Genomic DNA, 27,019 nt, shown 5'->3' with positions numbered 1-27,019 from the left:
GGAATCCGCATCAGATTCAGCGCTAGAAAATAAATAAATCTCCCATTGACTTCAATGGTTTCCTTTTTCTGCCAAAAGGAACCCATTGAAGTCAATGGGAGGCTTTTTTTTTTTTTTCCAGCGCCGAATCTGATGTGGATTCCACACCAAATTCAGCGCCATTTTCTGCCGTGTGAATGCACCCTTATGAGGCTCATCCACAGTGGAGTTTATGATGTGACATTTCAGTGAAGACTTAATATTTTAGACACTTTTTACCACCAAACACAAAAACCATCTCAAAAGGGGAAATGAATCAATTACAAACCCTAAGGGGGAATGTATGAAATGGAGGTGGTGACAAGAGTAAAGCATGAGCTGCAGATCCAGAGGAAAGGGAGATTCTGAAAATGCTGGTGAGAGACAAAACATCAGAGCTGCAGGTCATGACTTTAATGTGTAACTACAGAATCCATACATACAAGTGAGAACTGAAAGCTACAAAATACAACACAGGACCAATACATTTACAAAACATTCAAAATTCTACAAAATGGCCTGTATTGGTCCAGGAACAAGGGGCTCTGTACAAACTGCAGCCTGGCTATTAGGATAGGGTGAGTGGCTCACCCCAAAATACAAACCAAACCCCATGTCTCAGAAAATAGTGTCGCTTCTCTCTTTACAAGCGTCAGTGTCTGGTGTCCAGCGCCGTACCACAGCGAGCCCTACCCCACCACCAGCTCCACAAGTGCTCCTGTCCCTCTGCCATGGTCAGTCTATCTTCTGTCAAACAATGCACCAGAATGGAAGAGTTACCATCCGACCCCCAGCAGACAGACAAATCCAGACTCAAAGGCTTTGTGTTCTCAGATCAGTATTTACAACATGAATCAAGAAAAAGAAAAGAAAAATTCTATTCACAACATCCTTTGTTTGGCCAAAAGAAAAAAGGTGGGGGAAAAAAAAAAAAAATATAATAAAACTCCCCCAGATGTCAGCGCTGGACTTTTGTGACTGGGAAGAGAAGTCAGACTCTCAGCTCAAGTGTCGGGCGGAAAATAAAAGGATTCTTCACATTGCAGACTTGTGTGGTCATCTGTTCAGTCCATGAAGGTGATGTGGCCACCTAGCTGGCACCTGTACCCTCCATCACCTGCTGAGCTTGCTTCTGCCCCATACAACACTGCGCCACCGATTGGAATAGCCTGTTGAGAAGAGGAGAGGAGTCATGGGTCTATTTATATCAAGTCCAGGCTATAAATACACATTGGAGGAGGGTGGCAGTGGATGAGAATAAAACACCAACTCCACAAAAGATTAACAGAGGCCTCCAGCCAGGGGCACCACCACTGCTCAAGTTGTGGACAGGAATGCAGAGCATGAGAGACAGCCACAGAGTCATCCATGATCACCAGACGGGGCACTTACTTCTCAATCTCTGGGGCACAGTGCACAAAGTCATGGTTCCAGAACTTGAAGGCAGGGTTTTTAATAAGCTCAATAAAGGTGATTAGTAGTCCCCAGGGATGAGGTCTGTTCACAATGAGTCGCTCCAGCAGGACCCTAAAAGATACAATTGTAGGTTAGCAGCTACTCCTAAGTCCTGGGTGTGTGAGTTAGTGTTCCTCTCACAGGCAGGTGCTCACCGGGTGATCTGCTCCTGTATGGCCTCGGTGTTGGCCTCAGCAAAGAGGTACAGCATAGTGCAGCTGAAATAGTGCGTGTGACTATTGGGGTAACGCAGCTGGTTGGCAATGGCATTAAGGAAGAGGTAGCGACCTGCAGAGACAAAAGTAAAAAAAAAAAAATTAATTTTTTTTCTTTATACGACTGTGAAGTTGTACAACTACGTGAGCACAGAACCCAGGATCTCACCTTCAGTATCCAGGTCCACAGCCAGGTTTTGGAAGATGTCCATGTGGGCAGAGTGTGTGATGGTGCTCATGGAGGGCGTGCTGCCCTTATTGTGAATGTGAGCGATCGCCTGAGTGCCCACATAAAGGACCAGTGCATTGATCAGCTGGATGCTGTAGCGGTTTCCAGGCTCATTAGAGACCTGCAATGAAAGGGGGGGGGGGGGGGGGAGAAAACTAGTTTAGGCTAAGGTGCCACATTGCGGAACTGCAGTGTTTTTTGTTGTTGCAGATTTTGCTGCGTTTTTGACCCAAAGCCAGGAGTGGATTGAGCAGAAGGAAGTAGTATAAGAACTTCTATATCTCTCATTCCTTTTGTAGCCAGTCTTGGCTTTGACCGAAAAAAAAAAGCGCCATGTTTCCACAATGTGGGGACTCGCCCTTAAAACAGGGTTCTCCATCGCTGAATCTAAACAAGCTTTCTAAAGAAGCTTACCTGTAAGTTGCTGCGGAGCTCAGACAGGAAGGTGACAGGAGAGCGTGTCTTCAGATAAGAGTCCAAGTCCTTCTTGAACTGTGGGGGCATCACTCCAGTGAAGTTTGTGAGAATTCTGGGAGCAATGTTAATCTCGCTCAGCATGTCAACCTGTAGATGGAAAGCTGCTGTTAAGTGGGTGATGCAACTGGCTGCTAAACTATAGGCTTCTCATAGCTGCAGAAAACACTTGTGACAGCACCTGCTCTGTAACACCAGTTAGGATACTCATTTATACATGACCAGATTGGTAAAACATCACCATAGGTACCTTGAGGTTAGGAGTAAAGGGGTCTGGAAGCCTCATGTTGCGTGGGAAGGCACTCAGAATCAGGTTCCTCAGCTGGATGCAGTTGGGTGGGATAACATCACAGAAGCCATAGTGATAGTCACAGAGGAACTCAGGGAAATCATGCAACAGCACAAGAAGCACCCTCAGTGTGCCCTAAAATCAGTAAGAATCCACACATGAGCCTATCCTTTATACACAGACAGCTGCAATATATTCTTTATGACCACTAACCTTGTAGAGAATTTGCATAGGTTTGGAGAGTTCAACATTTCTTAGGAACGGAGCAAGATACTTAAAGAGGTCGATCAGCAGTTGGGCATACATGGGCCATCCCTACAGGTAAAAATATTAGACTATGTATGGTACAGGAAGATACTGAGGACTCTGGTAAATTCAAAAAGCTCAGACAAACCTTTTGCTGCGGTGTGTGTGCCAACATTCGTGCAATGAAGATTCGATGGGAGATCAACTCCAGCCAGGCATAGACGAAGCCTGCAGCTTTAGTAGGCCGAAGGATGTGGAAGGTATTGCTAGAAATACAGGAAGAGATTAGGACAGGGCTTTACATCATAAGCGGCATCTAGGCAGGCAGAGACTTACCAAAAAGCTGTGAGAGTCTGAAAGTTGATGGTCTCGAGCACATGCTCCGGAGCATTCAACTCAAGCAGCAACATAATGAAGATTCGATGATATGGCAGTTGCTGGAATTCACTCTGCCTCACCTCATGGTCCTGGAGCAGAACCCCTACCACAATCCCCAGGACCTGCAGGCAACACAAGAGGGGTCAGAACAGGGTCAGCAGATCCCAATCCCCACACAGCAGACACACACATACACTCACTTTATTAAGAAGATTGATCTTAGTCACTGTATTGGTGGCCTCTCCAGAATGCTTGACCAGAAGAGCGATCAGTCTTACAAAGGCGTCCAGATTATGATAGCATTTTGCACGGATCATTGTGGGGTTAGCTGCAGGGTTGTGCTGCTGTTCAGCCTGAGCTCTGTAACTGATTTCAACACACATCTCTGTGCACAGTCGGAAGAACCGAGTGATCAGGTCATCAGTCTTGAGGATCCCTTGCTGATGCATCTGACAGGAGAAAACTCACAGTCATTAAGCCAGTTCACTCCAATCACTGCCCAGACCATGTGGGTACATCAACGTGCTCACTCACCTGTCCAACAAACGCAGAGAAGGCCTTTGTGCTGTCCCGCCCGGCAGCTGCAGAATGGTACAGGTTCACCCACTCTCTGAGCAGATATTCCGCTTTCTCTCGTAGGCCTGGAGGATCATCATACTCTGAAGCTTGAGAAATGCCAGAATGCATCATGAAGTTGGGTCCACCCTGGGCCCGCTCAATCATGGCTTCAAAATTAGAGCGCAAAACATCCATGAGCTGGGGAAGCCTGAGACAAAACGGTAGATACGTAACTACCTGGACATTAGTCTAAAGAACAAGTACAATCATGTATATAGCAGATACTGTACAGCCCCTCATAGCACATACTGCTCATGAAAAGCACAGATGTTTAGTAAGAGGGGACATTTCCTATTGCACCACAGCGTAACCTCCATCCTAGACAGAACACAGGCTTAAAAAATGGTGCAAAAAATAAATAATAATCCCTGGCCTCAGAGCCTGCACTCACCCTTCAGGAGCATTGCCTCTTGAGTGGGCATTGATGCGCATTAGTGTTTCTATGGTGTGGAAAAACTCTGCTTCAGTAACATGGCTGACACTGCGCTCATCCACCAACAAGATCTTCACCAGTTGCATGGCAAAGGCTACAGCCATGTAATTTAGGCCGTTCTCCATAGACTGGACAGAGACAATGAGTTTAATCAGGATAAAATTAACAAGTCAGTGAACCAAAACAGAAAATCTCCTGCAGTAGCTAGCTACCTGTGCCAAATGGACATCATACTGCTGCATGTTCACAAGATGATTTCGGATCAGAAGCTCCACAGCCTCCACATTATATTTGTATTCATCCCGGCACTCAATGAGACACCTGTCACACAAATAGGCTTAAGAAAGATGTAACAAATCTTCCCTAGGAGACATTCACTTAAACATATTATGCTTACCTAGTGATTTGTTTATTGCACCACGGTGAACCATAGGCCCGACCATCCTGAAGAGCCTTTAGCACAAGGAGATGACATTCCCGATATCTAAGGAGGAGGTCAGCATCTGCACCACTTGTGGCATCCAAGAGCCCCTCTACAGCCTGTGCAGAAAAATAAGGATGTGGATTTACTGCTCAGTTGAGGAGGCGGCATGACTTCAATTAGAAGGCTGCAGTTGCAATTCTTACCTTCTGCAGCAGCCCTAAAGCTGCAATGGCATCTCTAGAGTTTCTAGCAAGGGCCACAGCTTCCAGTAAACTGCGCAGAGCCTGAGCCTGGGGGTTCATAGCCAGAGCAGGAGGAATTGCATGCAGATGTTGTTCCAGTTCAGTTATGCACTTATCATAAATTTGAGCAACATCATCGGTAGCCCAGGCTTGTTGCTGTAAAGAAAAACATTTAAACACTAAAGCAAAATGCAATCTATGTCCACAGGCACAGAACGCCAGGTCAGTGCTGCCATTACCTTCATGGGCTGTGCCAAGAATCCCGTGGGCTGGGTCAAATCATTGGTCGGTAGGAAGCCAGGAACATTACGTGCAAACTCCTCATAAACAGCCAGCTGTTTAGGATCCACACCTCCAACCTGCATGGAAATGGTAAGGTCAATAGTCTGCAGAAGAAATTGTGCAGAACCATCTAAGATAGTCCCTCCTGCTAGTTTTATGGTTTGGCTGTGATGGAGAAGCTGCAGACAGAAGTTACCTTCAGTCGGATTTGTTCTGGCATACGTTCAGCTTGGTAAGTCAGCACAACAGGATCACAGTAGCGCCGGCCTTCCTGTCGGGCATGTTTCCTTAATTCAAACTCCTGTGTAGAAAGGCACAATTAGCAATATAACAATCCTGCAAGGAATAAGTCAATATGAACATTTTGCATTTGCTTATAGATCCTCTTAACACTGTACTACTAACTATGACATTCTGTCCATGGAGTGTGAATTCTGGGTGCATGAAAACCAGTGGAAAGAATAACTGCACTAGTGGTACATTATTTTCACACCTATGAAGCATCAAGAGAAGGATATTTGCACTCCTAATATATCACACCTCTTCCCTCCAACCATTTCACACTAAACAAGATTCAAATTTAACATTGAGACCAAAAGGAAATCTACCGTTGCAAGCCGTTTGTCCATTTCCGGCCCAGCCTTCTCCACTGCAGTCTTCTGAATAAAGCAGCAGGCCAGTTCACAGTTATCCTGAGCAAGCTGAGCAGCCGCCTGTTCCATCATCTCACGCTGCTGAGGGGATGCTGCCTGCAGAAAACACTTTCAGTCATTAGTGAATTAATAAACACTCCGAATCACATCAAAACCACAAACCAGAAACATACCCGCATAGCTGTGGCAAAACTGTTCTTCAAGTTGGATGCGATGCTCATGAGCAGAGGCTCTCGACAAGTGATCATGGCCATACCAGCAGTAAGATTGCGCATCATGTGATGCGCAGCCACCCTCATCCGAGATTCTTCAGAATCTAAAGCAAAATCCTTACGCACAATCTGTTCACAGGTAGTCATTGCTATTTTGATGGATCTATCAACCACAGGATGAACAAGCTCCTGCACTGCACGCTCTATAGCCTGGCGTACACACTGCTTAAGCTGTGGATGTGCCTGGAAGAGTGGTATCTGGGGGAAGGGAAGAAAAAAAAAAAAAAAAGTGTCAATCATGACAGTTAAAATGTAAGGGGAAAGCCAAGGTTGTGGCACAGTGCACTTACCGTGGGATTAAGTGTGATATGGGGAGCCAGTCCAGCAAGTGAATAGACATGAATGTCATGATAGCTGTACTGTGGCTGAGGAGGTGCAGTGGCCGTGCATGTAGCACTGGGTGGTGGCGCAGTGGCAGTAGCTGCAAAACAAATACGTTTTTTTTAAATCTGTGCAGGATAAGAAACTGACTAGAGTAGCAGACAATTCATACCTGTAAAGACTGCATCAGACTCCTGCTTTTCAACAGATGCCCAGAGTTTCCCAGCTGTGCGGATGGCATACTCATTGGCGTTTGTAATCGGTGGCAGCTCCTCCGGCTGTTTCACATCTTTCTTGGGGGCAGAAAGTTGCTCATCCAATGACTTAAGACGATCCTTGTCCTTCAAAAGGTTGCCAGGCTTCAAGTCATTTATGTCTATGGCCAGATTTTTACATAGAACTTCAATCTCAAACTTGAGATTCAGCTGAAGAAGAAGAAGACCTTGTGTAACCTGTGCAAACACCCAACAATCCTCTAGTACAAGAGTCAAGACACACCATCCTAGTGCAACTCACCTTTAAGTCATGTTCTTGGTGAAGCTCTGCCAATACATTCATAATCGCCATAGTCCATGGATTCGGGGGCCGAAAAACCTGTAAGCAAAAATTTGTAATGAGCTTGAAAGTTATACATGTCCAATAAATGCAGCATCAAACCCAGGATATGTCACTCACCACACTCCTGACACTGGACTCCAATACTTTGGCAACAAAAGGGACAACATAGAGAAGCTCCTGTTGTCCTTTCACATAGGCTTCCAGTAACAAGGACTTCACATCCAGGTCCTAGGGAGAGGGGAGGGAACAAACTGTGAGATGATGGAAAACAAGGCCCATACTGAGCATATAGGTATTCTTCTACTAACTGTGTGCAGGATGGGTTTGTTCTTTGCCAGTGTTATCATCCCCAGCCAGTGGCCCAAGTTCTTCAGCAGCGATCGGTCAGAGAAGTTGGCAGCAGCTTTGTCAGATGTCAGGAGCACCTGGAGGAGGACACAGGAAAGCACTGATGTGAAGACTGGACTTATAATGAAGAGGCGAGTAGATGATCATTTCTTACCTTGATATTCCGGTAAGTCTCTGCCAAAACCATTTTGTTGAACTCAAGATTTTTTAATGCATCCAGGAAGTTGGAATACAAGCTGTGGAAATTAAGTTCAATGCTGACTCTCTTCATCACCAAATACTGAGACACCCATGGCATGAATTCATCTTTCACCGTCTCCTTCAGTTCTTCCACCTGTCACATAATTGGGTAAACATTTAGTAACAACAATCCCCTGCCTAATACAGAGGCACCCTAGCACCTGTTCATATACAGGAATGCCACAAATGGTAATCCCCACCCAATGGAAGTCTAAGCTTTATTCATGCCTGCCCGCCATCTCAGAAGAAAGACTCCTGACTTTATATTGAGATCTTTCTTATAATGGGCTTCCTCTACAAACCTTTTTAGGCAGCAAAAGAGATGTGATATTGGTGCCAATAGGTCCAGCCCGTTACAGATAAGCAAGGCACGGAGATGAGAGCAATCACACAAAGAACATAGTAAACAATTGCATCCAAGCACTCACCTTCTGTGCCATATTAGACTGGGATAAGTTATTAAAGATGAAGGCTATCTTCTCTTGCACATTTTCTGGAGGTTCCACAATTCTCTCTGTTTGGTCGGTGGCCACAAGCAGAGTGTCTATGTTGGTAGTGTTGATGGACGGCTGAATTAAAAGCAGCATGTTAGCCATTTCAGAGTAATGTGTCAGACATTAAGTTAAACAAACCACTGAAGTCTTACCGGAACATCCTTTTTAAAGCTGACCCCAGTAGGTCTGGTTATTGTGATTGTTTTTGCTGAAGTTGTAGCTGTAGAGGTGGTGACTGCATTTGTGCTCACGGGACCAGGAAGAGGAGCTTTGGCTGGGACCTGGGCCTGAGCTTGTGCCTGGGCTTGAGAAAGTGCAATGCTTCCAGGGGTGGTAATAGAACCCTGCATCTTGACTGGAGGGTCGCGAGACTGCTGGCCATACTCTATGTACTGAACAAAAGGTAAACACCAAAATACACCAACGGTGCCAGTTAAATAGTGCTTGTTCCACAGCATTTGCCAGTTTTATCAACTGTGCTTGCTGTAGTTAGAGATTAACAACATGTGAGTTTGGCCCCACAGTAGTTACTACACTTACCTCCTGTAGGTGATGAGGGAACTGGATAAAGTGACTGATTGAAGCCAAGTGCTGGCAATACTGAGGATAATCTTTTAATCTGCGGAGGGAAATAAAGATTCATACATAAATTAGAAACTCATACTTGGGGCAACACGGTGGCTCAGCGGCTAGCACTGCAGCGCTGGAGTCCTGGGTTCAAATCCTGCCAGGAACAACATTTGTAATGAGTTTGTATGTTCTCTCAGTGTTTGCATACTCCAAAGACATACTGATAGGGAAAAATGAAGATTGTGAGCCGCATAGAGGACTCACAATCCACATTAAAAGTTTTTAGAGGTCCTCTTTAAGACTTATCAAATAGCTGCTGCTCCTCCAATTCTGCAGCTGGGGTTCTCTAGCCCCCACAGTTCCCAAGAAATCAATGCTGGTATTTTTGGTGCCCGATATGCCATTTAGGCTCTGTACTGCCAGAAGGGCGTTGTCAGGCAAAGGGTGTGAGCAAGCTCTGACACTGGCTGCCTCGGATTGGAGTTCTGAATCTCTCCCACCTGCCCGACACTACCCCTTCTGGCATTACAGAGCTTAAAAAGAACATTTAACGTCCTCATAGTTGTGTGGTATTGTATACCGCTAGAAAGTCTGTGTGCTAAGCATCAGTGAGGCTTGAAAAAGCACGCCCTGTGCAAAACAGTGTATGAAAATAAAGCTCTGGTGAGTGCCCACTCAATTTTTCTTCTATTTCCACTGCTAGATATATTGGGGTCATTTAATTTTGGTACCACAATCTCCCGACTGTCAGAAGGGCAGGCCTTACAGGATAGCATCCTTGCTAGCTGTGAGGAATGCCCTCCCCGGCAGTACTTTTCCAAAGACTTTTACTGGGCGTTCCTAGACCACACATCTATAAGGGCATGAGAGTCCTTTTTAAATAGCACATCAGGCAAAAGAACTAATTGCACTTGTCGCTTGGGATTGGTGGAGGCTAGAGAGAAAGATGCCAACTGCAGTGGAATCATGGAGCGCAGTGGATGCTAAGAATTAGAATTAGTGGAGAAGGTCAAAGGTCCTGTTAAATGGCCAAACCAGTTTTATAACTTGAGTATTATAGACACCGCAATGCTCAATACCTGATTTTTTTAGCTAAATGTTTTAGTATGAGTGATTGTATTATGACTTAATGGTTTCTTTTCATAAAGACAGATTAACTGTTTTTAGTCCCCCTAGAAGACTAACTTGCAATCTTCTGATTTCACAGGGTTTTCCCACCTTTCCCACCAAAACAATTTAGACGACAACTGGTCCTTTCATGGGGCAGACTTACTACTGTAGTTCCACCTAGACTATAGTAACATGCACAAAACATGGCACCACTAATTTGTTTGTCAAGTGGGCAAAGCTTAGTAGGAAAATAGAATATTGCTGAAATGCGCCACAATTTTGGCTCAGTTTAAGCCAGAACTTTACATCAACTAAAAAGGTTAAAAACTAAGGGGAATAGACAGCTAAAAATATACCAGATTTAGGATCTAGCACCACATTGTACTAGTAGTACTTACATTTACACTAGTAGCAAGTACTAGTACTTACATTTACACAGTACAGAGATTAGAATTAATCTGTAATTTGGTGACCGATGGGTAGGATAGTTAGACTCTGATATAAGGGTATCTGCAGTAGTTTGTATAATGCCCTAGCCACCACAGCATAACAGTTAACACATCAATGACTTGCCTGTTTTTAAACCTATCTAGTGCAGCAATGCCAAAGAAGTACATTTTGGATCCGTAAGGTTTACGGAGAGCCTCTAGTACATAGCGTAGAGCCAGGCCCAGAGCCATGTAAGTTACAAGTCCCTTTTCAATGATGCCACCAAATAAGCAGGCAGTTATATGAAGTTCCTTGTCTGGGTACTGGGGGAAGAAGCGATATTCCTCAAACAGGTTTCTGAGCATGCAATTAAAGACTTCCCGCTCCCGTTTGATATTGGAATCTTTGAACCTCTGCAGCATTTCCAGCACCTGAAAAAGATGACATAAGGATCAGCAAGGATGGAATACAGGGGTAAAGGACTTTGAAAAGCAAAACACACTATATTGTATAGACAAAGTTTGTCAGTCTAACATGGAAGAAAAGGTCTAAAATTGGCTGAGACCTACCTCATCCACAGACATGGTCGGGTGAGGGGGCTGGTTATATATCCGTTGAAAATAGCTATTTGCCTCATCATCAATCTCTTTAGTAAAGTGCTGGTTAGCCTCTGGCCACACCTGAGACAGATCAGCTGCAGGAGACAGAAGGATGTGCGTTAAGCCACTTACTACCCAGCAGCATACTCAACACTGAAAAGGATCAGAATCTTTCAACTTACTCTGCTGGAATGTCGGCTGATTGAGTCCAGAAGTGCTGAGTTTTCTTTGTCCAAATGGGTCGTTATTCACAGCAGGAAGCCCTAAACCTCCTGTACCCATTCCAGAAAGACTGCCTGTGCCAGGCCCACAAGAGACCATTAGAAATCAAAATACAATAATGCAAGACACATCCCAACTTAGTCTGAAAAATAAGAGGATTGTAGGGCAGTACCTGGTAACTGTGAAGAGAGACCACCAAGGCCACTGAACGCTGTGGATTGGTTTGGAGTAGTCAGTGGTGGAAACGCCTTTGCTGGTGACTGCGGTGTGCTGAAGGCAGAGCCCAAGTTGGGGGGAAAAGCAGGCAAGTTCTGTGTGTGAGGAGCAGCAGAACCACCAATGCTGAGAGAGGCCATGGCAGCAAGTGGATCAATCTAAATTAAGAAACCCAACACACAAGTACAAGTTTATGAATAACCACAAGGTAGTAGAGAAGTTACTACAGAATTCAGATAACAGAAGACAGGTTACCTGTACCGGAGAAATTGCATCCAAACTGCTGGTGCTGGGTGGACGACCTTTTGGCATCACCCCTGGAGGTGGCTGACGAGCCTTGTTCACCACATTACTACAGTTAGCAACCATGGTAAGAATGGTTTCCGACAGTTCCTGAGACACACTCCTGTATGAGAACAGATTTACAGCCAAAGCACAAAGTGCATCATCATACATACTAACAACTATATATGTATGAACCTACCCAGCACAGGCTTGGAGACATGCCAGCATGGTTGCCAGAGTTTCTGGTGGAAGTTGGGCACTCTTCGGTTGGTCTTTCTCTGGAGCAATGCCACCAAGTATGGAAGGACAGCGTCGTTTGAGGAAAGTCATGCAGGCCTGGACAAACGGCTCCTAAAAGGAAAGAGAAAGATTAAGCCCCATCTCAAGAAAAACAGTAGAAAAACAGTTAAGGAAGAAAGAATTACCCCATGTTCTCGAATTTTGTCAGTCAGCCATTTATCCAGTTTGAGGTATTCCCGTCGGGAGGCGAGTGCAGCAAGGTCAATAACAAAGGCAAATGGAGTAGCATTCAGCAGCATCGACAAGGCCTACACAAAAGAACAATACCACCACTTTACTGGACAACTCATTCTGCACCTAGTATGATAAAGGTTCAGAATATTAACCAGATCACTCACTTTTAAGTCTTGGGCCACATCAAGTATACGAGAAAGCCTAGCCTGATCATACTGTTCACCACGCATATACCACTCTGCCATGGCATGCATGATCAGCTGCCGGATTGAGGGAGACTGGCCCTGGATGAGAGGGAGAGATTTCTTAGTTTACACTAGCAATAACACACAGACACCAACACACAGCTCTTGAGGTGCATTTTGCTTTCCAAAAGTTTAAAACTAACACCCAACAGATCTTTAGCAACTCCTAAGACAAAAAGAAGAAATATAGTTTTGCTTCCACCCGACAGGGTGCATTTACACACTACAAAGTTAAGACTGCTTGAAGTAAGCTAGGAGGAAAATGTTTTCTATTGTACAGACTCAAATTGTACAAGCTGCACTTCAAACCTATGCCCTGTGCTACAGGTGTATTACTGGAGCTGATATTCAAGCCTTGACACTTCATATTGTGCCCCCCCCCCCCCCCCCCCCCGAAATGAGGGTGACAAGAAGATACTGTGTACACCTACGCCAAAGTCGAATGCAGAACACTCACCTGACCATGCCATGCATAGTGCAAAATGATGGCAGAGTTGGGATGGTTACCAAGAAATATTGGCATCAGTGTGGAGATAAGCTCATGGCGCAGGGTGTTCCATGAGGGGTTTATCTGGAGTAGCGCAAGCACCAGCATATCAGGACAGTGTTTGATAGGATAGCTGAAAAGCTGCTTGACTTGCTCATACAGTCCCACCTCAGCCAGCCGAAGCAGGGACTCTATTAGCTCCAGACTTTTCCTGAAAGAGGAACTTAAAGTCATACAGGCTGTAAAACCAGAGTAAAAAGTTGATAAGCATAAATAAAAGCAACCTCACCATGTTGCAATCTCACGATTATCATCCTCAGGGGGGGCCTTTAATATATCAGTGGCCACAGCATGACAGGGAAAATCCGCAAAACAAAAAATATCTGGATTCATCAGGGAATACTGTATGAAAGAGAGCTAAAAAAAAAAAAAAAAAAAAAAAAAAAAAAAAAAGGCCAAGGTTAAAACATCCAATAAGGCTGAGATGCACCCAACATAAAAGTACTTACTTACCTGTCCCTCTGCATGCTTCCAAGCCCTGTATATCAGATCAACAGGGAACACATCCATACCAAGGCCCCTCTGGATGCCATACACCACAGTCTGAAGGCCTTTGCTGTCTCGGATAAGGAACATAGGATTATCAAGCTCATATATGACATCTTTGAAGTTCAAGCTTGGATTCTGCGGGAAGAAACAAAAGACAATCAAGTACTCTTCACAAATGTTTAATGGCTAGAGACCCTAGTGCAATAGCACAGGGAATCCTTTCTTAATCGTGCCTCTCTGATCACTTACTAGTTCTTTCACAACATCTATGAAGACCTCTACATTCCAGGTGTGGGCCTGCGTACCGTCGTTTTTATCTTTACCATCACTCCAAATTCCACTACCAGGAGATGAAATAGACTGCAAAATACAGACATGTCAGAGTTGACACTCAAAGCCTAAACCTTTAAAGTACTTTTTGTTTTCACCATTTGAGTCAAGATTATAACAGATTGCATTACTTATCTACCGCCATGTGGTATAACATTGTGCCTGAAACTGGCTCTGGTCTTTCTTCCTTTTCAGTTGCAGAATTAAATCCCCATTTCAATCCTAGGCTCTTTGGCATTCAGGCTCTGATGAGTCAGTGTATGGAGGCAGGGACTGCAGAATCACTATACAGCATCCACTATAAACTGCGCTTAGCTAACTTGGGGAGAGACAGAACCCAGAGCACAGGTTCAGTAGCTCCCCCTCTGGAGCTGCATCCTGGAGTGGTACACGCTAGTATGAGCCCTGTAATAAAATTGACATGCACTTGACTACAACATACAGCCCCTCAAAGTTCATATTGGCCACCTGTACACCGACTTAGAGCCCGTACTTCTTTCAGTTGATAGATCGGTACTCCATTTCTAGAAGTGCCACAAAGAACAACGAGACACAGATCCAGGCACAATTTTATACCTCAAGGAGGCAAAGTTCAGTAATGCTGAAAGAAAAGTAATTTAAAACATAAGCCTCTCCTTGTGCAGGGAAATCTATAGACACTCACCTGTAAGGAGATACCGTCTGTCAATCCTGAATGCGTCCGGGCCATCATTCCTAGCACCCGAGCAACCTGCACAGCAGTTACTTCTCGGACACCAAACTGAACAATAATGTTGCGGCATTCCTCCACGCTTTATATATAATAAAGATAAAGAAATAAAATATATAGTACTCCTCACACAGTGAAAGGGCATATGAAAACCCTAAAGGGCAATACTAATATCATAAAAACACCTACTATGCAATATGCTATACAATTTAGAGGTTCTTTGTTATAGGCGTTTATACACTGCTCAAAAATAAATAAATAAATAAAAGGGAACACTCCTAACACATCCCTAGATCTGAATGAACGAAATTCTCATTGAATACTTTGTTCTGGACAACATTGAATGTGTTAACAGAAATCACAAAAAAAAAAAAAAATGGAAATCAAATGTATTAACCAATGGAGGCCTGGATTTGGAGTTCCCCAAATTCCCCATTAGTATATTTTAGATAGTAGGAACAAACATACATCATAGAGACTCCAGGCTCCTTGGTCAGATTCAAGTCCTGCACTTATTCCCCACATTGACAGTGCTGTTCACACAGAACTCAAAATTTGCATTATCAACCATGCTCCTCTAATACTAACCTGGCACAGAAGCTGTAGCCCACTTCCTGCATGAAGTCTGCCAGGGAACTGTCCATCATGGTTTTGGTGATCCCCCCAGAATCAGAAAGAATCCGGTCCATCAGGATGTCCCGTTTTTCAGGGTAGAGTAGTGGTGCAAGCACCACTGGACAGCGTTCCTGGGGAAAATCTGAAACAAAGAAAAGTGAAAATTTTAGAGAAAGGGGGGGGGGGGGGGGACCAAGACAAAACACCCCTCACACTTACATTCGCAAAAGCCATACAAGCACTCAGTTCATGGGACTCTGTGCATTCATAAAGCAATAATTTTACATTCAATGATTTTACTCAAGTATTAAAACATGTTCCATGCAATTAGATAAGCTTCAGATATTAGGCACAGGCTTTCCTTGTAAAAACTGACTGAACAGCCTATATGCAAAAACTTTAAGTGATCCAGCACCCTTGTTCGGGAGATTTGTGTGGGGCACAGCACGAAGCAGACAAATACCAGACATTAACCTGCCGCAGGAACGGAGAAGGGGGTGTGGGCCTATCGGATGCTAGATTATATTAGCGCTCCATATTATATTTTGCTCTGTCTTTTTGATTAGCGCTACTGCGAGGACAACAAGCAATTGGTCTCAGCTGAGCCCGATCTGCTCTCAATCCCTCCTTTCCTCGTTATCGGGGATTCTGTTTCACATCCATCTGAAAACCGCCAGGCACTCTTTCCACTACGTGCATTTTCTTAAAACCTGGGATCTGGTGTGCTCCAGCAGGAGGGTGGCTTGAGTCCCTGGTCCCTTCTTTGGTAATCCCATGTTTCCCCCGGGTTGCTCTGTGGACAGATTCCTTTGTTGGTGCAGGAGCGACGATGTCCAGCTTTGACAAGTCACCGGGGGAGCCAACTCTTCCTCTGCTAGTTCAATTGTGTGCATCTCATCCAGACCTTCATTTGTCTTAGCTTCAGTATGGCCAACTCACATCCTTTCTGCGGAAATTCTCTCTGCCCCCTCGTCTTTCCTCAAGAAAGGAGGTCCTGGTTGCAGAGGATTCCCCAGATGCCTGCAAATTCAACGCTCTGGCAGCCCTAGGTGGTGGTTCAGGAACCGTCAAAGTTTTCCTCTTCTCCTGAATTGGAGGTACTCACCTGTTTTTCCCTTCCTCCTTTGAGGTTTATAGTCGCTTTACCCGTTCCCCTTCTCTCCCGTACGAGTCTTCCTGGTCTTTGTCTCCCCTGTGCGTTTTTCTTGTCTGTTTCTTATGCCTATCTGAAGTTAGATTTATAATCTCATATACCTAGGCCCTCACACTTGTCATTGTATCATGCCCTAAAACACTGGGTGGGTCATCCCTTGGCCTAACCCCCCCCCCCCCCCCTCAAATTGGCAAGGACTGCGTACCGTTTATATTGTGTTACTTATATTTTTTTTTTCTCCTTTCTAATTGTTATTCAAAAACCCTTTAATAATCTTTGATTACACATAAAAAGGGATCCTGCCTACTGCCTGAACTTTAAAAAGGATTGTAGATTTCCCCTAGTCACAAGAACTTTAAGGCATCTCTTAACAGTTTTTCTAGATCTGGGCAGAATGGACCAATTAAACATGTGACCAGAGAAACCAACAGATGGCCCACTACAGTAAAGCTGCTCATAACATACCTCTGCGGAGGGTCTTGAGGAAAGCTACAATCTGCTCCTGTCCGACCCCGAAGGCACCCTTCTGGCCGAAAAGGAGATTGGAGAGGAGGAGGTGCAGGACCTCTATGGCAATGTCTTGGAATCCACCTTCTTGGCTTCCACTAACGTCCACGTCTACGTAAGAGCGTAGGAGATCAGGGAGCTTCTGCTTCACAAACTGTGCAGCTAAAAACAAACAAAAAGCAAACCTGGGTGATCTCTATATGCAGAGGAGAGATTGCATAATGGCACAAGTAGTAATCTTACATCAACATCAGGAGCAAAATGAGCACTGAAGAGTTATGGAGCATGTGGGGATGTGAGGGGATTGCATATTACACACACACACACACACACACACACTATACTATACTATAGTATTATCCCACGTGTAACAGTTGTTGCAAGGGAAAGAAAGAAACTTACCAAAACCCTGCAGATCAGAGCTGGAGGAGTTGAGAAGAGCCAAACCAAAGATGACCTAAAAAGTGAACAGGTATTAACCATGATCTGGCCTCAATTCTTGACACACCTCAAACATGGCCCCAACTGCGCAGAAGGAAAGACTCCACTAATAGCAGTTAATGTACCATAATAAAAATACCTATCACCACAATCTGAGAAGGTTCACTTACCTCCTGGACTTTGCTAAGCTTCAGAACCTTACTCAGCTGGGTAAAGAGATGTGGAGACGGCTTTAGGCTCTAAAATACAAGAAAAGGGCATAAGAACCACAGGTACTTCTTGACAGCCAGTCTTTCCCTGTAGACTCAGCACATCAAACACTTACCTTCTGATAGTGCAAAGGATTGTCAATGGCGTACGCAAGAGTGGAGATAAAATTCGGTTTGGTTATCAGTGAAGCGCACTCTTGGATCAGAAACTGTGTCTAAAGGTAAACAGAAACAGAGTCACCAGGTCAAGCTGATATCAAAGTTTGTTACATAAGGTGCACCACATAAATAAGGTGTAACCACATGCTCATTGACGTTTTCTACACCACATACCTGATGAAAATCTTTGCCACTACTTTTACCATCGCCACTGAAATCCACATGAGAGAATAGACAGCGTAACAAGTGCCTGTCTGCCTCCGGGCCGTGCCGATTCACAATCTAAATAAAGCAGAAAACATGGCCGATCAGAATACTAGCAGTTATGTGACCAAAAAAAAAAAAAACCCACAGAAAAAGCTCAACACAACTCGCTGTACTTCCCCTCACCATTCTGTTTTTAACACCTAAACAAACCCCTGATCAAGGGATTTTGTAAATGCTAAGGATGATATTGATCATACAAATAGCTAGTGTGTATGGCCAGTTTTTTTTTTGTTTTGTTTTTTAGAACTGGGTCATTCTAGTCTCTGCCAGCTAGAATATTGAACACAACAGAAATTACTCACATGTTGTATTTCCAGCTGACTGGCACGGTAATTCTTCTTTGTTAGGTTGTCCACCAGGTAGCTGATTTGAGACAAGGCCAGCGAAAGCGAGTCAAGATTCATTGCTGGTTGGGGCGGAAGCAGGCGGCCGAGCCCGGCGCAAAATCACCATTATTCCCCTCTAGTCTCCGCAAACAGGTTAATTTCTTTAAATGAGCCAATTTCTGAGCTGTGTGAACAGGATCCTCAGCCTGTTCTACTGGTCAGAAACATGGCACCTACAAAAAACAAAAACATTTATAATATTAAAAAAAAAAAAAAATAATATGTGCATGTGAAATAAAAGAACATGGGCAGGGCAGAAAGTTATTTCCCCCCCCCACACACACACTTTTTCCTGAGGGGTAGTTCCAAGTGCCAACTGTAAATCTAGTGCTTAAAAAAAAAATAAAAATAAATAAATATTAGCATTTTGTTACACTGCCCATGTACTGGGGTGCTTTTACTCATTTTAAAAGGGGTTTTCCAGTCCTAAATAAAATTTTCATACCGATTATCCATACACGGGTTAAGGGGGCTTTCACACCTGCACTCATTCTTCAGTTTGTGCATTCCGCCGGGTTTCTATCTTCAGCACCAGTGAAACTGGACATGCAGGACTTTGTGTCCAACAATATTTATATAAAAAAAAAAAAAAAAGTTTCCGCGCAGACAAGTGAATGGCTTTTAAATCTGACCGCCGGGTTTCCGTCCCCTGTCCAGTTTTGCCAGGGCTGAAAACGGAAACTAGGTGGAATGCGCAAACTGGAGAACAAGTGCAGGTGTGAAATGCCCCTTAGCGGTGCTTTCACACAACGTTTAGTGTCCGTTATCATCTGTCAAAGTGTTAATAGGCTAACAATCAAAAATCAGTTACAAATACCATTAATTTCAAAGGGATTTGATCTGTTGTCTGTTTTCATCAAGTTTGTTACAAGTTTGTTATTTTGGCGAACATAAGGCAGAGTACAGAATATAAATAGATTTCTGATGAATGTAAAGTGTCTCATGTAAAAAAAAATATAAATAAAACAAAAACCACACACAAAACCCACCAATATTTCTGACTAACGAACGGTAACTTATTACCGGCCTATTTCTGTACACGCTCAGAAAGCAGAGCAACAATGAACGGTATTTAAAAAAAAACAGCAAAAAACAAAACACTAACTTGTGTGTTAAATCAGTAAACAAAAAAAAAAACTAAAAAAACCAACATCAGTTAGTGCCCATTCAAATAGGATGTTTTTTTAGAATTTAAATTTTTTAGACTTATTTATTTTAAATCAGAATGAACATCCAGCAGTGGTGCGATTGCCCTGTTACTGTGAACTGGAGAGTCACTCCGAGTGGTGCTGAACATGCCATTTTCTAACAGCACCTCCCAGATCCTGTGGATGGGTCATAAGGTTTTTTTTTTTGTTTTTTTTTTTTTAAATCTAGGGCTGGAAAACCACAACAATTAAAAACCAAACAAAAAAAAACGACATTTATGCATCATGAACTGTTATTACCGATTACCCATGACCACTTTAAAACCGGAAGGACAAACCTTGAGTAAAGGCCTTCAAAATAAGCACAACCAGAATTAGATGAAAATGGGCACAAGAGGCTTTATAAATGCCCCCCAGCATCCCACCAAACCTGAGAGACCCCATGTGTAATATCATGATCTCCAGTTCTCTCCCTGCCTTCTATGCTTACTCCTTCAAGGTGGACCCATTCTTAGGCAAGCAAAACTAACAGTATATCAATCATTGATTCTCAACTATTACTGCAGTCTTTCTCCTCGTCTCCCTCGCTGTCAGTAAATGTAAAGCAATGGGTTTTTAAGGTAGGCTTCTACAGTCACATGTCTAAGGATTTTACAGGTCCTCTAAGTAATTCTCACAAAACCTACCACACTATTACAATAAGACTACCCTGAGCTGAAATAGGGTCATATCCAGCGCTGCCATGAGAGCATTTAGTGGACTTGAAACAGCTGTTCAACAAGCCAGCAAGTGTGCAGCATGCCAACATGTGTTCATGTTAGACATGCTACACTTATAAGAATTGCAGACGTGAAAGTGGGGGAGGTGTGGGGATATCTACATCACACACCTGCTGCAGATATTTGGCTGACTAGGGAAACCAGGTTTAGAGCAGCTCTATAAGTGACTTATTAGAATGCAGTCCACCCCAACTACAATCTCAGAACCCTACTATCTACACCGGGTCTCAAGAAGGCCCACCATAAACACTCCTTACCTGGAATGGGTTTTCCAGGCTTATTAATTGAGGACCTACCCTTAGCATAGGTCATCAGTTGAAGACTGGTGGAAATATGACAATTGGGCCTCCCTGCCAGTCAGCAGTATGAAGCGATAATAGCATTCAGATGACTGCTACAGTCTCTTCAAACAATACTAAGCACTGCATTATACATGTATTTGGTATAGCAGGTAAGCCAGTTCACTTGAATGAGACAGGTCAGGTTACTGATGAATGTGACATAGCATGGCCTGTGAAGCTAAGCACAAAAAAAGATCTGTAGAGGGTTCCAGGTATTAGACCCCCTCTGGCCTTCAACTGATAACTTATTGTGAGGTAAAGTCAAAGTCCATAGAGACACTTCAAGTCCCACTAATGAACACTTAGGGCCTTTTTCAACTCTGTTGTTGCTTCAGCCATCTTTTTCGGTGTGACCTGCTGGGGGAGCAGTATATCAACTAGAGACAGAAATATACTTGACAGGCTGATCAGAAGGGCCAGCTCTGTCCTGGGGAGCCTCCTGGACTCAGTACAGGTGGTGGGTGACAGTAGGGTACTGTCCGTGGTGAGCTCCATGCGGGAGAACAAAATCCCACCCTATGGATGAGACCTTGATGGCACTTAACAGCACTGTAAGTGACCAACTGCTTCACCCCCAGTGTAAGAAGGAGCACTATCGCAAGTCCTTCCTTCCAACCGCGACCAGGCTGTATAATCTACATCAGACAAAGCGAAGATCACTCCGCACAGAAAACTAATGATTATGACTATGAAGTCTTCCTTCTTTCTTCCTCTGTTCTTTACGCTAGGTTCACACTAGCATGCGGAAGACAGAAACCTGTCAGATCGGGTCCGTCCGTGAGCGCTTTATGCTCTCCGCCTCAAAACCTTTTTTTTTTTTTCAAAAAAAAAAAAAAAAAAAATCGGCCAGAGTACTCCATGTCCGATTTAAAAAAACCGGTTTCGCAGTAGAGAGCATAAAACGCTCACCGCCGCACATCTTTCAAACCTATTCAAATGAATGAGCTTGAAACATGCCAGCAGGTTTCCATCTCCTGCCTCTGCTTTGTGCAGGAAACGGAAACCAGCAGAACGGAGACCAGGCGCAGATGTGAACGAGCCCTTAGCTGCTATGGACTCCTAGTATATCTTCTCTTCTCAGCATATGTGTGTCTACATCTGTAATATATTACTGTGTATTATCCTGTATCTGTATTACTTTGCTGCTGTAACATACTGAAATTTCCCCACTGTGGGACTATTAAAGATTTATCTTATCAGAACACAATAGACATTTGTTTAGCTAACTGGGAGGTCCACACCGATAAAAGGTTTACATGGAGTGGTAGTCACACAGGTCTTCCCTTTGCTGCCTATAGGGCCAATGAACTACCTTCTCAGTAGTCTACCACGACAAGGTTATGTTTGTATTAAGGTCATCAGATCTGCTGCTCCAGAAGCAGTGCACAGAACACACAGGTTGCCTTGTGGCTTGTCCCTGGCAGAGTTAGGCCCAGTTCACATCTGCATTCAGGAATTCCATTCCACTCTGCATGAAAAATGTGGAGGGAAATGTCCTGCAAGCAGCAATATTCTCTCTGCATTTTTCTTTATGTAGACTGTGAGCCCCACATAGAGCTCACAATCTACATTTTTTTCCCCCTATCAGTATGTCTTTGGATTATGGGATGGAAATCCATTCTCTCTGCATTTTTCGTGCAGAAAGCACACAGACCCCATTGTAGTCTATGACGTCCGCCGGTTTCCTAAGTTAACTGCATTTTTTCTGTGTTTTTTTTTTAATATGCAGATTAGGTTACCATTCGGTGAGTCCCCAAGAAGACTCTCTGGACAGAAACCCATACACAGATGTGAACCGGGCCTGACATGTACAACAGCCACACTTCTCCTGACATCCAGGCTTCAAAGGGCATTTTGCTAAGTGCTTATTCACACAAAAGCGCTTGCCGACTGTGTGCTAGCCATTTTATGAACTCATTTGCATACAGACGAAAACCGGGATTTCTTACGAACGGCGGCGTGGAGAAGACATCTAAAAGTAAGAGAATAGCCTTTCTTAAAGCTATTCCTACGTGTGATTGAGAAAAAAAAAAATAAGTTTAATGATAGAATCCCTTTAACATGCACAGATACTTTCTCTTAGCAGATATGCCTTCTTATTCCTCTTCTGGTAATTTAGCTAAATGCATGAAGCCTGTCAGAAACATACAAATATGAATTACTGACACTTTCCTGCTGACCCCAGATATAATACTCAAAGTACACAGATGACACAAGGACCAGTCTGACAAACCTATCTTTACAACCTAAAAATCCAGCCAGAAAGTTCAACTCTTCCAAACCCCAATAACCAAAGGATACAGATGCTCTACACTATATATCCCAAACACCCCCCTCCAAACTTGTGTGGTGCTCCTATGAAAATTCACTTCAGAACTCAAAAAAGTATCACACCCTGAATCACATAACATGCCAGACAGCTACAGTCAGGATCACATACATACTAGCCGTTTTGGGCAGGGATCACATCACATTCAGCACAACAGACAAAGAGAGGACTAGATAATGTCTGCAGTTATTCTGAACATCTGACCAAGTAGATAAGAATGCACAATTACAGGGGATCTGCAGGATTAGGAAACACGGCATACTCTTCTTGTCAAAAAGAGACATCAAATCCGTTGGTCACATGATAGTGATGCACTTCAGTCCTATTCATTATAATGGAACGGCACTACAGGACTATCATGTGACCAACAGATGTGAAGTCACTGCATAAGACAAGGAATATAGCCAGTTTATCAACATCTACACAGTGTGTGAGAGCCAACATCTCCAGGGATCATATGATCAGTAACATGTTCTACCATTGCGATTCAACTACTCCTGGTGACAATTCATGGGCACAGAACCTTAACAATCTGAAGCCGACTAAGACTTGCATTTCATGAAATCTAGCATATGTTATCATTGAAAGTTCACATAATTTTTTGCAGATTTCAAGATGGAGTCCAACTAAATGAAAAAAAACCACCTTTCTACTCTCCCATTCATTTCAGTAGCAGATTCTTCCTACTAGCTGTTTTTCCCTCACCTAAAGGGAAAAAAAAGAAGGGCCTGGACCTATCGTCAGGCAGATTCCACCATGAAAACTAACGTGAAATAAATGGGAGTTTTTTTCCATTTCAACAGGTATTTGTAAGGCAGAATCTGTCTGAAGATAGGCCATGTCTTGGTGCTAGGTGAAAGAGAAAAAAAAAAAAAAAGCCTGCTACTGCCTCCCACTGAAGTGAATAGGATAACAAATGAATATTTAGAGGAAGACTCCACCTCAAAGCTACAATCGCAAAAAACCGTGTGAACTTACCTTTGTGTCTTTGGGGAATCATAACATGTAACGTTTCCTGTAATGTCAGCAGCTGAGGTGCTCAGAGGTTGCCATGAGGTGCTGAGGGCCTTCACCCCCAGGAACACCATTCACAGAACACACTGGAAGAAGTTCAACAATTTATTATAAGGGAGCAGCTGAAAAGCCACAAGATATGAAACAGATAGGCTAAGCCTGACATCCCTCAATACCAGCCCCAAACAGTCACACAAGAGCCAGAACTCTGCAACCCTCTCCATTACATAGGCCCTAATGGCCTCATCCCCCCATAGGATCTCTATATGCCCCAATGCTATAGCTACTATCCCTCATAGGCCCCAGCATGTGCCAGGCTCCCCCCTCCTTGCATCATGTCCTTTTAGGTCCCATCCCACTGTATCAGTGACTTCTATGCCAGGGATCCCTAACCCAGAAGGGCCCACACCCGGCTGCCACACACTCTCCACACCAGTGACAGACTCCACCAAGCCAAAGCTCCCACATATCAGTCGTAGTACAAGAAGAGGTCGCGGCCGACTTCAATCTCACGGTCCCAGCATTACCAAGAGAGGCACCGACAAGGAGCGTGACAGAGGACAGGCTGAGTCAGGAGGCCAAGGCCTAGGAGCCAGGGTTACCCGGTCACACGCAGGCCTCACGACCCACTCTCCCCTCTGGCAGCTCACGAATCATTCTCCTCACAAAGTCATACTCAGATTACAGAGCGAAAACTCACAGCCAGCGACCTCCACTAACACCCGAGCCTCGCCTTTTCCTTCCCGCTTTCCGGTTATATCCGTTTGTTTTCCACAAAATGGCGCCGCTCTACGCTCGCTCCCGCAGCACCCTCCTCCTCCTTGCTCCTATTTCACCCAGATTCCGCCCACCGACCTGGAAACTATGACTCGTCAGCCAATCAACGGTCGGCTACAAGACCCCGGCACGTCTAACGTATAGACGTCAGTGAACGAGAACGCACACGCGCCAGGCCGATGTCAGCGGCCAATGGGGGAAACGGAAATCCAGTTCCGCCCCTTATGGCAACGCTGTCTGACTGGCTAGCTGCGAGCCAACTCCATGGAGTTCTGCTAAACTTCCACCCGGACTGTACCATTGTCCAGTGCAGGGGAAATCACATGCGGACTATGACAGCTAACATGACAGGAGTGCCGCTGAATGAGCGTGTCTTTAAATGTGTGTAATCCCAGAGCCGACGCTTTCTTTTGCACACTGGTTGTGGGTTCTCTCTTACCCAGTCAATCTTATGCTGTATTGTCAAGGCTCTTTATGCTTTTTCCGACCCAAGAATATGGTTCAGTCTGTTGCTCTGGCTGGAGACAATACCCTGGCCCGAAGAAGCTGCTATAGGTGGCAATTCACACACGTGATCTTTAGATTTGACCAATATGAGCGGAGTGCTACACCAGTGCGCACCTTATTGAAATCCCCCATTATTTGTATTTACGAAATGCTCACCCCTTATACAGCCCCATATACAGTGAGTGTACTGGAACTTACTGATATACCCCTCCATATGCACTGTACACATAACTGTGTACCCTAGACATTGGAAACGCGACTAAACAAAACATATGCTGCATACATTTCACTGTCTGAGCAACCCCCATATACAGTCTACACATGACTGACTAAACACCTGTGTATAGAGGGCACTTGACAGACTGACCCTCCTCTTCATATTCAGTGAATACTAAGGGTATGTTCACACGGAGGAAAAGATTGCGGAAACCTTTTCCGCCTTGTGATCAATAATGCGCGGCTAGCTGCGACTGGATACTGATGTAGCATTGGCATTCTGTCGCGATATACCACTCCTGATTAGGCCTGAATGAATAGGCCTAAACAGGAGCGTGTCTCGGGCTGCAGACGCCGCAGCTGAATCAGCCGCGGCAAGATAGGGCATGACGCTTATTTTTTCCACTACTAGCTAGCGGGAAAAAAATGCAAGTGGCTTCCAGTGAAAGTCAATGGGAGCCGTTTTGAGGTGGATTCCGCATCAAAATTTGCTGCCAAAAAACTCTGTGTGAACTAGTCCTTACTTAGTCCACACCTCCTATAGTTAGACAGGATTCCATATTATTAAGCAAGTCGCAGTTAAGTGATAGGGCCAGTTAACACGCTCGCATTCTGGCACATATACACGTGTCAGAATGTGAGCGCTCAAAACAGATCACACTCATTTCAATGGGTCGTTACTGGCATATAACGCGGGTAAACATTACGTGCGTTATACGCCCGTAACGACCCATTGACATGAATGTGATCTGTTTTGAGCGCTCACATTCTGACACGTGTATACGTGCCAGAATGCGAGCACGTTAACTCCGTGTGAACTGGCCCATATAATGCCAAAATTTGCCTACTAAAATTTGCATTTACTTAGGGAGTACACCACTGGGATATTATCCCCCTAGGTACAATTAGAAGAGACAGATTAGCAAACAAATAATCATTAATTAATTAATCAATCAATCAGGACACGCCTATAATCTCCTCAGACCCAAAAGTCTTAAAATAGAGTTATTTTATGTTCAATGCAAAAATATAATAGAACAAGACCAAGTAACATTATCTACAGTCTTGAAATAAAAAAAAAATGTTCACATGAGCTACTCGGATAAAATTATCCACAATGAAATTATATTGTTATCCTGAGGAGGATAAGAGGTCCACTGAGTCCTTGTATACTATAAAAGCAATAGAACATAAGGACATTTCAGCTTTCCTACTCGCCCATCGGCTGTACATCATTGAGACTTACAAAGTAATATTACTTGAGTTGGGATTCTTTTGCCTCCTTATGTACCATTTTTCCGAAGGCTGAATCCTCAGAGGCCATTATGTCCAACATGTCATGTTTAATAAATGTAGTAGGAGATGACTATGTTGCTGGTTTGCATATTTAGTTCCCCCTACGCCCAACAGCAGCACAACTGGGGTATTCCTGCCCGTAATGAGCTGTTAGGACAGGTGGAATTTTTAATTACCTAACAGCTTTGACCCCTATAAGAGGCCGGAAGACCTGCTCCTCCCTTGTGTTTTTTTCTGTCCTGTGGGGGAAGGGGAGTATCCCCACCATGGGGGCAAGTTTGTTAGTTTTGTTGTTTCTCTCTTCTCCCACAGAATGTCTTCTTCTTCCTCCTCCGCTAGTGCCACCTGCAGAATCCCTCTTTCGGACGACTCCCAGTACCGGTCTTGCCAGGGATGTAAAGCTCCCTCCTCTGAGGCGACCCCCATGCATGAGATGGTATCCTGGGTGAAGGGATTTGTCC

General features: G+C 44.2%; 1 protein-coding gene across 1 annotated transcript; it reads right to left on the bottom strand.

The window, feature by feature from the left end:
- Window positions 1–417: 417 nt before the first annotated feature.
- Window positions 418–24,601, bottom strand: CNOT1 (CCR4-NOT transcription complex subunit 1). The gene is made up of 49 exons (XM_075282218.1): window positions 24,463–24,601; window positions 18,068–18,324; window positions 17,673–17,780; window positions 17,456–17,554; window positions 17,301–17,369; window positions 17,092–17,146; window positions 16,648–16,851; window positions 15,003–15,171; window positions 14,370–14,496; window positions 13,625–13,735; window positions 13,340–13,510; window positions 13,116–13,243; window positions 12,797–13,037; window positions 12,259–12,378; window positions 12,046–12,168; window positions 11,820–11,971; window positions 11,591–11,741; window positions 11,292–11,493; window positions 11,080–11,193; window positions 10,868–10,992; window positions 10,443–10,729; window positions 8,730–8,808; window positions 8,342–8,581; window positions 8,124–8,264; window positions 7,610–7,789; window positions 7,416–7,532; window positions 7,225–7,335; window positions 7,066–7,143; window positions 6,722–6,974; window positions 6,519–6,649; window positions 6,130–6,426; window positions 5,912–6,052; window positions 5,500–5,604; window positions 5,261–5,380; window positions 4,983–5,177; window positions 4,753–4,895; window positions 4,568–4,676; window positions 4,314–4,483; window positions 3,839–4,070; window positions 3,505–3,753; window positions 3,263–3,426; window positions 3,075–3,192; window positions 2,894–2,995; window positions 2,642–2,815; window positions 2,332–2,481; window positions 1,858–2,038; window positions 1,629–1,761; window positions 1,411–1,545; window positions 418–1,187 (listed from the first exon to the last, which is right to left on the bottom strand). Exons 2-49 carry the CDS (start codon window positions 18,167–18,169, stop codon window positions 1,109–1,111), a joined length of 7,185 nt encoding a protein of 2,394 aa, XP_075138319.1. The 5' UTR covers window positions 18,170–18,324; window positions 24,463–24,601; the 3' UTR covers window positions 418–1,108.
- Between the last annotated feature and the right edge of the window lie 2,418 nt (window positions 24,602–27,019).

The sequence above is a fragment of the Leptodactylus fuscus genome, chromosome 7 (genome assembly GCF_031893055.1).
Source record: "Leptodactylus fuscus isolate aLepFus1 chromosome 7, aLepFus1.hap2, whole genome shotgun sequence".
Classification (NCBI taxonomy): Eukaryota; Metazoa; Chordata; class Amphibia; order Anura; family Leptodactylidae; genus Leptodactylus; species Leptodactylus fuscus.
Note: the sequence above shows the minus strand (reverse complement) of the source record. Positions and strands in the feature narration are given on the sequence as shown.